Source organism: Trichechus manatus, unplaced genomic scaffold (genome assembly GCF_000243295.1).
Source record: "Trichechus manatus latirostris isolate Lorelei unplaced genomic scaffold, TriManLat1.0 scaffold00071, whole genome shotgun sequence".
NCBI classification, from domain to species: domain Eukaryota; kingdom Metazoa; phylum Chordata; class Mammalia; order Sirenia; family Trichechidae; genus Trichechus; species Trichechus manatus.
The window spans coordinates 8307902-8324224 of record NW_004444007.1 but is presented as its reverse complement, the minus strand read 5'-3'; the positions used below and the strand labels follow the sequence as shown (position 1 = coordinate 8324224).

The 16323-nt window shown below is 37.2% G+C and overlaps 2 protein-coding genes across 10 annotated transcripts in view; one reads left to right on the top strand and one right to left on the bottom strand.

Annotated features, from left to right (window-relative positions):
- AIMP1 (aminoacyl tRNA synthetase complex interacting multifunctional protein 1) overlaps window positions 1-2758 on the bottom strand; it is a 47429-nt gene extending 44671 nt beyond the window's left edge. For 2 of the 4 annotated variants that reach the window (XM_023734781.1, XM_023734779.1), the window contains exon 1: window positions 2626-2758. In XM_023734781.1, coding sequence (XP_023590549.1) covers window positions 2626-2627 — 2 coding nt within the window. In that variant the 5' untranslated portion in view covers window positions 2628-2758. Of the gene's footprint in view, window positions 1-1157; window positions 1425-1459; window positions 2042-2625 lie in introns of those variants that run through there. The other 2 variants (XM_004380216.2, XM_023734780.1) reach the window with 2 other exon arrangements.
- Window positions 2759-2984: 226 nt separating this feature from the next.
- Window positions 2985-16323, top strand: part of TBCK (TBC1 domain containing kinase) — a 273293-nt gene continuing 259954 nt past the window's right edge. For 3 of the 6 annotated variants that reach the window (XM_023734775.1, XM_023734772.1, XM_023734777.1), the window contains exons 1-3: window positions 3083-3536; window positions 9329-9484; window positions 15087-15308. In XM_023734775.1, coding sequence (XP_023590543.1) covers window positions 15116-15308 — 193 coding nt within the window. In that variant the 5' untranslated portion in view covers window positions 3083-3536; window positions 9329-9484; window positions 15087-15115. The other 3 variants (XM_023734774.1, XM_023734773.1, XM_023734776.1) reach the window with 3 other exon arrangements.

Below are 16323 nucleotides of genomic sequence, written 5' to 3'. Positions count from 1 at the left end.
AAGTCAATCATAAACTTACCTGGCCAATCCTTTTCTTAAAGTAAAGATAAAAACAACCTTTCTAGTGTTTGCTGATTAAATGCCAGTTAAATCTTTTAAAAAATAAGAAATGCCTTATGTCAGTGTTTTCCAGTAATATGCAGATAATGATCACTACCGCTGACAGAAGAGCACAGTGCTTAAAACAAAGTATTTACACCCAACAAACCTTAGCTGAATCACATCCTTAACAGGCTGTGTGACTTTGGTAAAATTACTTAACTTCTTTATGCTTCATTTTCTTAATTCATAAAATGGGGATACTTTCAGCTCCTTGGAAACTCTATTGGGCAGTTTTAATCGACTTGACAGCAACAGGATTTTTTAATTTTTTTTTTTGGTTTCCTTGTTACCTCCGTTTGTCTTCTAGAGCACCTTTTTCTTGATCTGTCCCTTTAATGCTGATATTCTTCAGGGTTTGATTCTAACCTCTAGTCTCTTCTAGGGATTGAAAACTGTCACCCTGCAGACCAGGGATGCTTTTGTATTCCAGAGAAGAGTGTTTGAAATAACTCAATCTGAATGCCTTTAAGAAAGGCATATACAGACTTCACCACTCCAAATGCCTGCCATTTATCTTACCTGCCTGGTCCCTGAAAGTAATTAAGTTCATGAGCTGAGCTCTACTCATAGTCTATTTTGTACCATGTGTTGAGTCTATAGTAAAGAACAAAAATAAACATGATCTCTGCACTCCCTCAGCTTTCAGACCAATGAGAAAAAAAGACTAACTGGGAGAGATTTTTAAAAAGTGGGGTTACATTCAGGACGACAGTGCTAGTTAGTAGCAACACTGCTTAAGTTCAGACAATTCTTTTACCATTTAAACCAGTGCTCATTTCACTATAGTGTGCCAACTGCTCCATTATGATTTTTAATTTTACATTCAGTACAAACTGAATTTCAACTGAAGGCTTTATTTTAATATATATTCACAATTTTAGAAACAAGAAACAGCTTTAAAGTCTAAACAGTAATTATAAACAGATCATACCGTATCAGTAAATGAAATGATATTCTAAGTACGATCATTAAGAAAAATACTCACTTGAACGAAACCGTAATAAAAAATTAGTTATATACTCCACAAAAACACAGCATGAAAAAAATTCACTTGCCTGAAGGAAGGTTAAGAAACATGAAGCTGGAAAACCTCTAAATGTCTGCAAACCAGTCAGCCTCCAAACATCTGTGATAGTTTTCTTTTAAAAGTACTACCTACTACCTTCTGCAGGTAAGAATTTTAAAACTGTTGAAATTCCATTTGGTCGATTTTCCACTCAAATATGTATTAATTACATTATAGATGATTTCAGGAGATACATTTTGGGCTAGAAATTCTAACCATTAGAGGAAAACACAGCAGTTGTGCTGTGGTGCTTTGCTTTTAAGAGTTTGTGTAGTATTCTTTGTTAATTACCTGTTAATTATTCCGCTTCCTTGTTTCCTAACTTTTCCCTACTAAGTAGAACAAAACACCTAAAAGATACATTGGAGAATTTGACACCAAAGTGTTAGTATTTCTTAAAATCTCAATTTAGAAATAGAGTTCTAGTTTTAGATAATTTGCTTGATTTAAAGGAGAAATTCTACTTTGAGTACTATGGTGGTGGAGAGGAAGATTAAATGCTTTTAACATATAATCACCAAAAGTTATAAAACTGTCCAGTATTTCCCATATGTCTTTAGTGGAACACTAGCTCTTTGCAAAGCGATAGACATTCCAGAAAAAGAAACTTCTAGGGTTGGACAGGTTAAGCAAAATTTAAAAAGTTGACTCTCTTCAGAGCTACTAATATGCAAAAATGCATCCTATTTCATGATTATCCAAGATGAAAATGATAATAACAAAAATACCAAAAAACCAAACCCGTCGCCATAAAGCAGACTGTGACTCATGGCGCCCCCATGTAGAACTGCTCCATAGGACCTTCCTGGCGGTAATCTTAATGAAAGTAGATCACCAGGCCTTTTCTCCCTGCATCGCTGGGTGGGTTTAAACTGCCAACCTTTAGGTTAGTAGTTGAGTGCAGGCCATCTGGGCCAGCATGTTGTTGTTGTGTGCTCTGGAGTCTATTCCGACTCACAGCGATCCTTTTAAGACAGAGTAGAACTGCCCCATATGGTTTCCTAGGCTGCAATCTGTACGCGAGCAGATCGCCACAGCAGAGCGCCAGGTCTTTTCTCCCCAGAGCTGCTGGTGGGTTTGAACATCCCACTTTCAGAGGAACGCTTAAACACTTCGCCATGGGGGTGTTTTATAGCTACCTATCAATGAATGAATTTGTCTCCCCCACCCCCATCCAAGTCCTCAGATACACACATTTACATGAAAGTAAACATGTCTGTGAACATATCATTTCCCATGCAACCCTTCCCTCGGACCCTGCATCCCATTTCTTAAACTTGGCTCCTTCAGGAGGTCTCAAGCTCTTCCCTACTACCTCATGCCAAAATTGCTTCTGGGGCAAGCAGATTTCCCACTAGCATGCGTTGGGCATGTTCTTTCTCCCAGACGCGAGCAAGGAAACACAAACACCTACGGTCGCAATTCACCTCCCCCACACCGTAGCGGTCGTCACTCACATGAATCCGTGGCCTGTGGTTCCGAGATAGCCTCGGGCCCGCGTAGCTGGTACAGCCTCCCTCACAAAATGGCAATGGAAAAGGACCCAGCGGGGTGTCCCCGCTAAATGCCTGAGCTATGCACAAATTAAATCCCAAATTCTGTCCCTCCTCCTTTTGCGCAGTCTTGTACACAAACCAAATCACGATCCCCGCCTCCCATTTCCTCAATCAGCACCGTCCTTGCACTTCCTCTTCGGTCGCTACATTTTGTCGCCGGATCAGGCAAGGGGTAGTGCACCGGAAGTCGGGGACTTTCCTCCGGGCTGCGTCGCGGAGGCTGTGAAGTCCAAGGACACGGCCGGGCTGAGTCTGAGGGAGGGGCGGGGAAGGGAAAAGGCTGGGAACTGTCAGCGGCCGAGCCAGGCCTTGTGCTTCTGGCCGGGTTCTGAGCTGGAAATTTCAGGTGATTAAGCTCGCAGGCCCAGCGCAACCTCTGAGCTCCCAGCGCTCCAGGCGTGGTGTCTTTTGTAGAAGCTCCTCAAGTGCAGGGACTGGTGCACTAAACAGCAGCCGCAACGCCAGCCGCAGCGGCAGTGTCGGGGTCCTGTATAGAAGCTTCATCCCCCTTGTTTGTGTGCCTGCCTGCTTCCCCAGAGTCAGAGGCAGGTACTCGGGTATCCTAGTTTTCTGTCATAGTGAGTGGGTCTGGTGGGAAGTAGAATTACGTCAGGTGCAGCGAGTGGCCCTGCGTGTCCGTAGCGGAAACTATAGAGGAGCTGCGGAGCTTCTTGCTGCTGGGTACTATCTCCATGTCTAGCTACAGCTGCCTTCTACCTTATCACAGGTTTACCTTAATCCTCTGGGTACTGTAGACAGCTCTTTAAAAGTAACCACTGCACTACTGGTTCAAAGGAAGGATAAAAGAAGAGGTTAGTCAATACAGAATCTACCCCTCCATTGTTCACTACAGATGCGAACTATTGCTTTGGTTTGTTTCTGGTTGTCAGAGTTTAGTCCATTGTCCAAGTTGAACATTCCCCTGTGCAATGGGAAGAAGTGAAAAAGTGGAAGGAAGTCGCTTTAGGATTGTCAATGGTTGCTTTCTAAGGCCACTTCCTTGTTCCTGTTTCTACTTGGGACAAAGTCAACTTTTTGAGGGAAGATTATATAAAATAAACGACTAGTAGCATTTTCCAGTTAAATGTGTAAACTGTTTTATTCATGATGAAATCATCATTTGCCCCATTTTTTTACATTTTCTCTCCATTTGAGGCATTGGACTCCAAATTCTTTAGAGCAGAAATTGTGTCTTGTTCACTGTGATTGGCCCAGCGGGTTGGGGTGGGGGGGGATGGAAACCGACTTGTTGATAAACCTGTTAACCTGTAGTGGATCCCCACTCGTGGCGACCCCACGTGTGTCAGAGTAGAACTAGGCTCCGTAGTTCTCACTACGGATATGCTGATTTTTCACAAGTATATCACTAGACTTTTGTTCTTGGCGATTCTGGGTCCACTCAACCTCCAGTCTTTTGGTTAGCAGCCTAATGATTTAACTTACATGCTTGTTGGATGAATTAATTTTCAAACCCAACTACTTACATTATGTTTATTCTCAACCTAACCTCTCACCTCAGCTGTCATCCTCCATCTTTAGCTATCTTCTACTTATCGTGTGTGTGTGTGTCTGTGTATTTTTTGGTGAGCCTTTCTGTGTACACCCATCAGCTTCAACAGGGTTGAAGCAGAACACTGAGCTGTACTATGCTAACATAGTGCTTTATCTCTTCAAATCCTTTGCATCTTATTTATTTGGTTGCTTTGGTTTTTCATTTTCCATCTAAGTAATAGAGGCATATAATTGAAAATCAAATAGCATACTGTGGTAGAATTGTATAATAAAATCTAACGGTTTCGCTATCTCATCTTTCCTACTCTGTTCTTCGAAGATAACCACTTTTAACTTTTAACCTTTTCTTTTCTAATTTTGATATTTATGTTGAGTAATAAGTTAAACTGCTAATTCTTTTTTTTTTTTTTTGACTTATGACATCTACATCCAGAAATCATAGCCTTGAAAACCGTAAGGAGCAGTTCTACTCTGCGTACATGTGGTCTTCATGAGTCAGAATTGACTCCACGGCAACTAACAACAACATGACAGCTCACACCATACACAGCCTCTCCTCTCTAAATTTTTGAATGATTGTTATCACAATTTTTGGTTTTCATATTGATTACTTCTATAATTCTAAATAGTATATGTAAACTACCTCTTTTCACATCAACTTTTGAAAATATATTTTGTATGTCACCTTGAAGACTAAGGTGCACCTAACCCAAGCCATGGTGTTTTCAGTTGCTGCATATGCGTGCAAAAGCTGGATGATTAATAAGGAAGACTGGAGAAGAATTGATGCCTTTGAATGGTGGTGTTGGTGAAGAATAATGAATATACCATGGACTGCCAAAAGAATGAACAAATCTGTCTTGGAAGAAATACAACCAGAATGCTGCTTAGAAGCAATGATGGTGAGACTAAGTCTCCCATGTTTGGACATGTTATCAGGAAGGATCAGTCCCTGGAGAAGGACATCATGCTTGGTAAAGTAGAGGGTCAGTGAAAAAGAGGAAGACCCTTAACAAGATGGATTGACACAGTGGCTACAACGGTGGGCTCAAAAACAGCTCCCAACCACACCTCTTTGAATGTGCGTTGCTCTCCACAGTCCCGCCGGTGACCAATCTCCTGTGTGGATACCGAAAGTTTCAGGAGCCTGATGTGGGAGATTGGATTATTTGCTCAACATACAGATTGAATAAGTATGGTAAAATGATACAATCCTGACACACACCTTTCCTGATTTTAAACTATGCAGTATTCTCTTATTCTGTTCCAGGGCTTTAAAACAGTTCAGAGAAGCTGGACTATATGAAGAAGAATGTGGCATCAGGATTAGAGGAAGATTCATTAACAACATACGATGTGCAGATGACACAACCTTGCTTGCTGAAGGTGAAGAAGACTTGAAGCACTTACTGATGAAGATCAAAGATCACAGCCTTCAGTATGGATTACACCTCAACATAAAGAAAACAAAAATCCCCAGAACTGGATCAATAAGCAACATCATGATAAAGAAAATATTGATGTTGTCAAGGATTTCATTTTACTTGGATGCCACATGAAGATCACCAGGGAGGCCAGAAATAGAAGCTGAAGAGACAGTGACCTTCCACCACAGTCAACAGTGACAGAAAGCTGACCGCCTATAGCTGGTGCCCTGAATTCAGACTTCTACCCTCCTAAACTGTGAGAAAATAAATTTGTTTGTTAAACGCACCCACTTGTGGTATTTCTGTTATAGCAACACTAGATAACTGAGACAATATATTTTTTCTTTAATACATGCTTTGTATATATTCGTCAATTTAGAACCAAGCAGTATGCTATGATTCATTTTGTTTCCTATGTTTTAATTGCACGATCCTTGTGCCATGCTAAGGAAAATATTTATAATATGAAGGTCAAATGGATTCTTTTTCTCTCTCCAGTGGAAAAAATGTCATAGTTAAGTTTATTTTTTAGAACAAATACATAGTTTTTAACCCTCCTCACTTTCATGATTGCCTTTCAGCTTTCTTCTTGGGAAAGTGTACGCTTTTTAAACCAGGCCTTCTCATTATTTGTATAGCTTGGACTCTGCCATTCTATTTCTCTTTTTGAAAGAATTCCTTTGGAGCCCAATGATTTGTATTTAATTAGAACAGATTGCTTTCTAGGCCTATTGTATAGCCTCTACCCTGGATTTATATTCATTGAAATCTTGGATAAGTGTTATTATTTCCTGAACCCCACATCTGCTATTATTTGGTTTTCTCCTCTGTTTGCTAAAGTACATCATAAAATAAACATGTTCACAAAACATTTGTGGATAGTGATTTTATTTTTTAATATTTATATGGTTTTAAATTATTGTTTTGCTTTTATAATTGATCGTTTGGCTGGGTATACAATCAAAATCATGTTCCTTCAAATCTTGGAAGGTTTCATGGTCTTCTAACTTCCATTGTTGCTGATGAAACATCTAATGCCAGTCTTATTCTAATTTATCAATAGCCGAACTGCTTCTTTTCTCTCTGAAATGTTTAAGATCTTCTAGTTATGCTTGATGCTTTGAATATCTGTGGTGGCATGTCTCGGTGTGAGTTCATTCTCCTTCAAATTCCTTCTATCATAATTTCTTCTCCTTTATTTTATATGTTTGTATTCTCTTTCTCTTTCTTTCTCTCTCTCAGACCGGTATGGTGGATTTTTTTATTCTTCACTTGACCCACTATCTCTATTTTCTCATATGGGTCATAACTTAGGACTATTTTTAACTTGAGAAGAAACTATTAAACAGTTTTTCAAAGTTCATGTGCCATTTTATATTCTTACCAGCCATATATTAGAGCTCCAATTCCACATTTTTCTCAGTACTTGGTATTGCTTACCTTTTTAATTTTCACCATTCTGTTAGGTATGAAATGGTATGTAATTGCAGCTTTAATTTGCTTTTTCTTGATGTTTATATTCAAAAACTTTTGCTTGTTTATGTGTTGACTTATTTGTCTTTTTGATATTTAGCTGTAGGAGTTCTTTATATATTCTGGGTACAAGTCTTATCATACGCACACACAGACACATACATCTACACACACATATAAAAATGTCAGATATATGTATGTATATTGACTCAACGGCAACGGTATTTTTTAATATATATATACATACATAATGCCATATATATACCCACACATATACATATGTATGAATATATGTATAAAACCAAAAACACCACACCTGTTGCTGTCAAGTCGATTCCAACTCATAGCGACTTTATAGGACAGAGTAGAGTAGAACTGCCCTATAGGGTTTCCAAGGAGTGACTAGCGGATTCCAACTGCTGACCTTTTCGTTAGCAGCTGAGCTCTTAACCACTGCACCACCAGGGTTCCGCATGTGTGTGTATATATATATATGTATACATGTATGTGTGTGTGTGTGTGTGTGTATTAGTTATCCTAGTCTTCACTTATATTTTCATTTTCATGAGGGTATCTTTTGATGTGGAGATGTTTTTAATTTTTATAAAGTCCAGTTTATCAAAATTGTCTTTTATGGTTCATGCTTTTTGTATCCAGCTCAAGAATTCTTTGCCTAGCCTAAGACTGCAAAGATATTCTCTTATGTTTTCTTTTAAAAGATTTATAGTTTTGGCTTTTACATTTAGGTCTGTTGTCCATCTCAAATTTTTAATGGATGGTATTATCCGTCAAGGTATCCACACGGAGGTTCATGCTTTTAACATGTGGATATCTTGTTCCATCACGATTTGTTAAAAAGATTGTCCTTTCCCCCATTGAATTCCTTTGTCTTTGTTGAAAATTAATTTTTTTATTTTAAATTATGAAATATGTAGTATATAGCTCACACACATATGGATACACATAAAGATGGATATAGATATATAAAAATTATGAAGCATAACAATAATATGAACACTAATTTCCTAACACTTAAGAACTAGTATATTAGTCAAGGTTTTTGAAGTTTTTGTGGATTTTTCCCTAATATCAGCCCTGCTCTTCCTCCAGTGATAACCCTATCCTGAATTTTTTTTTGGTTTTTTTAATTAGTCCTTTGCTTTTTGAGTATAGTCTCACCACATATGTAAGTATTCTTGAACTATTTATTATTTAGTTTTGCTTTTTTTCTAGATTTATGAAAGTGGTGTGAATTTTGTATGACTTTTTTTCACTCAGTGTTATATTTCTATAATTTATCCATGCTGTTTGCTTATTTCTCATCCTGTATAGTCTTCCACTGGGTGAAGGTGGCAAAGCTTGTTTAACCATTCACCTGTCATTGGACATTTATGTTGTTTCCAGTTTGGAGATACTAGGAACAATCCTGCTCTGATCTTTCTTGTATGCATCTGTTATTGTATGTGAGCCAGAGTTTTAGCTGGAGTGGAATAGCAAAATAGTGCCAAACTTTTTTCCAAAGTGATTGTACCAATTTACACTCCCACTTACAGTGAAAGAGAGTTCCTATTTCTCCATTGCCTCACCAACATTATGTGTTAGCAGATTTATTAATTTCTGTCAATCTGGTGACTATAATTCTCATGTAATTTTAATGAGCATTTCCTTGATTATTAATGAGATTGTTTATCTTTTCGTGTTTATTGTTCATTCCCCTTACTCTTTTGTGAAATATGTTTTTCTATAATCTTATGCTTTTACATAAAGAATGCAATATCTTCTCAAATCTCTCTAAATATATTTGAGTTATTATTATTTTTTTAATTTCAGAAATTATTTTGGGTGCCTCCAAGTCCAGATATTTTTGGTTTATTTTATTTTTTGCCTTTTATGCAGTAGTCTTACCTCAACTATGTGATGATCCCTGAACCATTCGTTGTTTAAGAGTTAAGGGAGGCTGTCTAGGGACTTTGTGTATATGCACAAGGCTTGTTTATTGACTTGCTTTGTTTGAGAATGGCTGGGTAGAGAGCCAGATATTACATCGGGGTCTTACAAATTACAGAATTAAGAGGAGTTGGCTTTTGACACCAGTGCCCTTATCAGCTACTATAATTCTCTTCAGACATTTTGTTCAATTTCTTTAGGGAAGAATTTTATTTATTTATTTTTTAATTTATTTTTGCTTGCAGGGTAAACACCTGGCAAATGTTGAGGGACTGGTGACAGAGTTATCCTATTTTTGAACCCTTCACATCATCCTGGTTTCAGTCCCTCTTCTGACTGCTGTTACTGACTTCTCTGAGTCTGAAGTCACTAAATCTGAAGAAGCCAAACAAACCTCTCAGGTATTATAAATTGTAGCTTTCTTCTTTCTGTATCTTATGACAGTTCTCTTCTATATGTATTTTGCTTTTCAGCAGCTCAGGGCTCTCTACCTTGTTATGAGTTCATACATTTGAAAAATTCCTTTTGTGTGTATATATACATATATATATATTTTTTTTTTTCAAAGAAATGAGGTTTCTGGACAGACATGAGAAAAATGGTCTATCTTGGACTGGAATTTGAGCATTTTCATTTTAAAAACTGAGAAGGGGAGAAGGCAGTGCTTTACTAATAGAATGTCTTTAATGAGATAGCTGGGTGAAAGAAATTTTGTGTCAGGGGAACTTTTTTGTTATTGTTGCCTTGATGTGATTCAAATGGGTTTGGAGCAAGTTTCTTAATATCTATGCTTCCCCATTACACAACTCTGAAGGCACCATTTACTTTGGAATCCATGCAAGTAGGACCCCTCAGGCCCTACGCATGGAACATCTATCTATAAACTGGAGGCAATAACAATCTATCAGGATTGTTGAAGTAGGTGAAGATGATCACTTATGTAAAACACCTACCACAAAAACAAAAATTCATTTGTTGTTCAATTAACATTCTAGAGCCTTATGTTACCAGGTTTCATTTTCCTAGTGTTAGTCAAAACCCCAAAACCAAACCCACTGCTGTCAAGTCGATTCCGACTCATAGCGACTTGATTATTTAGTTTCTGGTTGGTATATTTCCTCTTTCCTGACTTTCCTCTCTGTGAGAAGGAGAGGTTCTTGATGGTCTGTGGGTTATTCAAGCTTTAGGTAAAGAAAAGAGCCTTATTTTTTTTTTTTTTTTTTGAAGATTTTATTGTTGTTCAGGTGAAAGTTTACAGAGCAAATTAGTTTCCCATTCAAAAAATTATACACAGCTTGTTTTGTGACATTGGTTGCAAACCCCTGAATGTGTCAGCACTCTCCCCCCTTCCTCCCTGGGTTCACGTGTCCATTCGCCCAGCTTTCCTGCCCTACCATCCTTCTGAACTTTGCTTTTGGGAAAATGCTGCCCTTTAGGTCTCGAATAGTTGATTGTTCTGAGGTATATGTTCGTCACTGGTGTTATTGTTCATTTTATAGGCCTGTCAATTGTATGGCTATAATATGATCTCTGGGAGTGAAGGGTGTCTAAGAGCCATAGTCTTGGGGTTCCACCAATCTCTATCAGACCACTGAGTCTGGTCTTATTTATGAGTTTGGATTTTGTTCTACGTTTCTCTCTTACTCTGTCCATTACCTACTATTTTGGTCCTGGTCAGAGATGTCGGTAGCGGTAGCTGGGCACCATCTAGTTCTGGTCTCAGAAGGGCGTGGTTCATGTGGTCCGTTAGTCCTTTGGACTACTTGTTTCCTTGACTCTGGTTTTTCACTCTTCTTTGCTCTGAATGGAAGAGATCAATTGTTGAATCTTAGATGACTGCTTGCAAGCTTTTAAGACCCCAGTCTCTACTTACCAAGGTAGAATATAGAACTTTGTCTATATGGATTATGACATGCCAGTTGACCTAGATGTCCCCCAAAACTATAGTCCCTAGTCCTCAAGTCCAGTATCTCAGCCCAGGAGGTGTACAGTTATGGCTAAGAAGTTTTAGTGACTGTGTCCCCTGTGTGCACTGTTGCATACCTGGGTATATTTGCATCATGTACACAGGTATATGTACATGGGTGTACTTCCATACTCACTCCTTTGCCTGTTCAGCTTACATATCCATGTATGTATTCACTCATACATTATTGTTATTACTGCTGTTGCAGGATTGTATATGTATTAGTATTTACTGTTGTTGCATTTTACTCTTGCATACCTTTCAATATCTTCCTTTACCTTGATTATGTTGTGCTAACTTCCCCCATATAGTATATTATATCTCCCTTCATCAGAGTTTGTATGTGTCTACTATCTAGTTAGTAGTTTTCCCTCCCCTACCGCACCCACCCCCCAGCCCATCCCTGGTAACCATCAAAGAATGTTTCTGTCTGGGTGAAAACCTTTTCTCGACTTTTTATAATAGTGGTCTCATACAATGTTTGTCCTTCTGCGATGACTTATTTCACTCAGCGTAACGTCCTCCAGGTTCATCCATGTTGTGAGATGTTTCACAGATTTGTCGTTATTCTTTAACCTTGCGTAGTGTTCCATTGTGTGTATGTACCACAGTTTATCCATTCATTTGTTGATGTGCACTTAGGCATTTCCGTCTTTTTGCTGTTGTAAATAATGCTGCAGTGAATGGGTCTATTCATGTCAAGACTCTTGTTTCTCTAGGATATATACATAGGAGTGGGATTGCTGGATCATATGGTATTTCTATTTCCTAGCTTTCTGAGGAAACGCCACATCGTTTTCCATAGTGGTTGTACCATTTTACATTCCCATCAGCAGTGTATGAGAGTTCCAAGCTCCCCACAGCCTCTCCAGCATCTGTTGTTTTCTGTTTTTTGACTAATGCCATTCTTACTGGTGGTAGATAGTATGTCATTATAGTTTAGATTTGCATCTCTCGAATGGCTAACGATCGTGAGCATCTCTTCATGTATTTGTTGGCTGCCTGGATGTCTTCTTTGGTGACGTGTCTATTCATGTCCTTTGCCTACTTTTTAATTGGGTTGTTTGTCTTTTTGTTGTTGAGTTGTTGGAGTTGTCTGTAAATTTTAGAGATTAAACCCTTGTCAGATATATCGTAGAAAAAATTTTTCCCAGTCTGTGGGTTCTCATTTTAATCTTTTGGAAAAGTCTTTTGATAAGCATAAGTATTTGATTTTCATGACATCCAAATCATCTGGTTTATCTTCTGCTCTTTGTGCTTTTTTAGTTATGTTTGCTGTTCTATTTATACCATAAATTAGGGCTCCTAGGCTTTCCTCAATTTTTTCTTCTAAGATCTTTATGGTTATAGGTTGTACGTTTAGGTCTTTGATCCATTTTGAGTTAGTTTTTGTGTATGGTTTGATATATGGATCCTGTTTCATTTTTCTGCAAATGGATATCCAGTTTTGCCAGCATCATGTGTTAACGAGACTTTCTTTTCCCCATTTAATGGTCTTTGGGTCTTTGTTGAAGATCAGCTGACCATAGGTGGATGGATATATTTCTGGATTCTCAATTCTGTTCCATTGGTCTATGCGTCTGTTGTTATACCAGTACCAGACTGTTTTGACTACCGTGGCTGTATAGGACGTTCTGAGATCAGGAATGTGAGGCCTCCTACTTTGTTCTTCTTCTTCAGCAATGTTTTACTTATTCAGGGCCTCTTTCCTTTCCATATAAAGTTGGTGATAATTTTTTCCACCTTGTTAAAGAATGTTGTTGGAATTTGGATCAGGATCGCATTATATCTGTAGATGGCTTTGGGTGGTATTGGCATTTTCACAATGTTAAGCCTTCCTATCCCTGAGTATGGTATGTTTTTCCATTTATATAGGTTTCTTTTGATTTCTTACAGTACTATTTTGTAGTTTTCTTTATATAAGTTTTTTATATCCCCAGTTAGGTTTATTCCCAAGTATTTGATGTTTTGGGAGGCTATTGTAAATGGTATAGTTTTCCCGATTTCCGTTCCAGAGTTCTCTTGGTTAGTGTAGAGGAATCTGACTGATTTTATGTGTTAATCTTGTACCCTGTCACTTCGCGAAATTCTTCTATTAGATCCAGTAGCTTTCTTGTAGAATCTCTGGGATTTTCTGTGCATAGTATTCTGTCATCTGCAAATAGGGATACTTTTACTTCTTCCTTACCAATTCGGATACCTTTTATTTCCCTATTTTGCCTTATTGCTCTAGCCAGGACTTCCAGTACAATATTAAATAAAAGTGGTGTTAAAGGGCATCCTTGTCTAGTTCTCATTCTCAAGGGGAATGCTTTCAGTCTTTCTCCGTTGAGAATAATGTTGGCTGTTGGTTTTGTATGTATGGCCTTAATTATGTTGAGGAATTTCCCTTCTATTCATATTTTGCTGAGAATTTTTATGAAGAATGGGTTTGGACTTTATCAAATGCCTTTTCTGCATCAATTGAGATGAACATGTGATTCTTTCCTTTTGTTTTATTTATGTGATAATTTACATTGATTGAATTTCTAATGTTGATCCATCCTTGCATACCTGGTATGAATCCCACTTGGTCATGGTGTATTTTTTTTTTTTTTTTTTTTTTTTTTGATATGCTGTTGAGTTCTGTTGGCTAAGATTTTGTTGAGAATTTTTGCATCTATATTCATGAAAGATATTGGTCTATAATTTTCCTTTTTAGTGTTGTCTTTGCCTGGCTTTGGTATCAGAGATACGCTAGCTTTGTAGAATGAATTTGGGAGTACTCCTTCCTTTTCTATACTCTGGAATAGTTTGAGTAGGATTGGTGTCAATTCTTCTCTGAATGTTTGGTAGAATTCTCCAGTGCAGCCGTCTGGGCTAGGGCTTTTTTTTGTTGAGAGTTTCTTTATGATCTCTTCAATTTCTTGTTTTGTTATGGGTCTGTTTAAATTTCCTACTTTAGTTTGTGCTAGCTTAGATAGGTAGTGTGTTTTTAGAAATTTGTCCATTTCTTCTAGGTTTTCAAATCTGTTAGGATACAGTTTTTCATAGTATTCTATTATGATCCTTTTTATCTCAGTTTGTTCTGTTGTAATGTCACTCATCTCATTTGTTATTTTGGTTATTTGCATCTTCTCATTCTTTTCCTTTGTCAGTTTGGCCAGTGGATTGTCTATTTTATTGATCCTCTCAAAGAACCAACTTTTAGTCTTGTTGATTCTTTTTCTGTTTTCTGTTTCATTTATTTCTATTCTGATCTTTGTTATTTCCTTTTTCTGGTGACTATGGGCTTCTTTTGCTGCTCTTTTTCTGTTTGTTCAAGTTGTAGATTAAGCTGTTGATTGGGGCCTTTTATTCTTTTTTGATGTCTGTGTTTATTGCTATGAATTCTCCTCTGAGCATTGCTTTTGCTGTATCTCACAGGTTTTGCTATGTTGTGTTTTCAATCTCATTTGAGTCTAGGAATTTTTTAATTTCATTTTTAATTTCTTCTGTTATCCAGTGGTTTTCTAACAAGGTATTATTCAGTTTCCATGTTTTTGATTTTTTTCTCCTATTCTCCCTGTTACTGATTTCAGGTTTTATAGCGTTGTGATCAGAGAAGATGCTTTGTATTATTTTGATGTTTTTGAATTTATTGAGGCTTGCTTTGTGGCCTAAAATGTGGTCTGTTCTGGAGAATGATACATGTAAATTGGAGAGTGTATACTGTGCTGCTGTTGGGTGGGAGAAAAGCCCTTATTGATAGGAATGTGTAATAAAGGACTTCTAAAACTCTTAAAGCTGTTAGGGTTTCATTGAATGTGAAATATTATATCATTTTCTTTTTATGCCATTAAAGAACCGTGATATTTATTAAGAGCTTCAATATAAATTTGTGTTTATGTGGTTTTTTTTTATTTTGATATTATCTTAGAATTTTTTAAGTATGATATTTTTTACTGTGTTTAAATTGTTATGTTCTTCCAAGCTGTATATTGTTAATCATGATTAAGGTGAGAAAACACTGCCTTAGTGTTCGGTTGGTTGATGATAAAATTCTCTTTTTTTTCCAGATAATTCTAGAAGATTTAAGACTCTGAAAATGTTCCCCTTGGAGGATGCTGAAATGGGCGCCTTTACCTTCTTTGCTTCAGCTTTGCCACATGATGTTTGTGGAAGCAATGGGCTTCCTCTCACACCAAATTCCATTAAAATTTTAGGGCGCTTTCAAATCCTTAAGACCATTATCCATCCCAGACTGTGCCAGTATGTGGATATTTCTAGGGGAAAACATGGTGAGTTTTCTGTTGTTGTTGTTTTTGTTTTTCCCGTATTTTTTGTTCTCTACTCTGTTATCTTGATTAAGTTATAAATACAGCAAAAATAGAAAGAAATCTGTACGTACACACACTCTCACTTTCCCATTTACTTGCAAATCTGCCAGGTAAAATCCAAACTTGTCACCAAAGTATTACATGCAAGATCCTTCATGATCTAGTCTCTGCTGACCTCTTTAGGTGTATTTCTTATTGTTTCTACTGCTTTAACCATTCACTCCAGCCATGCTGAGTCACTTGGCAGTTTTCCTGACCGTGCCATGTTTTCTCAAATATCCTTATTTTTTTTTACTTTGCTATTTTCTCCCTGGGACCAAACTATACCCTCCTCCTACTGTTTTCCTAGTAAGCCTCTACTTTTTATTCAAATCTCAGCTTACAGGACACTTTCTTTGGAAGTTTTACTACAATCTGAGCTAAGTTTCTTTCGTAGAAGCCTTTATAGCTATTATCATATTTTATTATTTTCTATTTAATTTGTCAAGGATTCTAAGTTCTTGAGGCTAAGGACTAAATGATTTTTACCTCTAATCTCCGAGCCAATACTGCCTTGGCACATAGAAGACACTCAATAAATGTTTGTTGAGTGAATGTATGAGTGAATAAATGAATGACTACATTTGAGGAATTAATATTTCACAGATCTGAGAATCACTATTTTAATTTTCTCTTTCAGGTAAACTGCCTATCTTTAAGCATATTTCTTAACCTTTGATAAGCAGGAAATGGAAGTGCTATGTGAGAAAACTTACATGTCCATTGGAATGTATTTATGATTGAAAATAATAATTTGGGCCAACTTTCTCTGCCAAAGAAAAGGGAATCACTAGACTTTTTTTTTTCCTTTCTTTTTTTGCAGTTGCGTTAGTCTTTTCAGATAAGATTCTATTTAGCGAACTAAAGTAGAAAAGTTTAACGATACTGGTTAAAAAACTAATATTTTCCAGAAAGTTATTTACTGCCTTTTAGATAG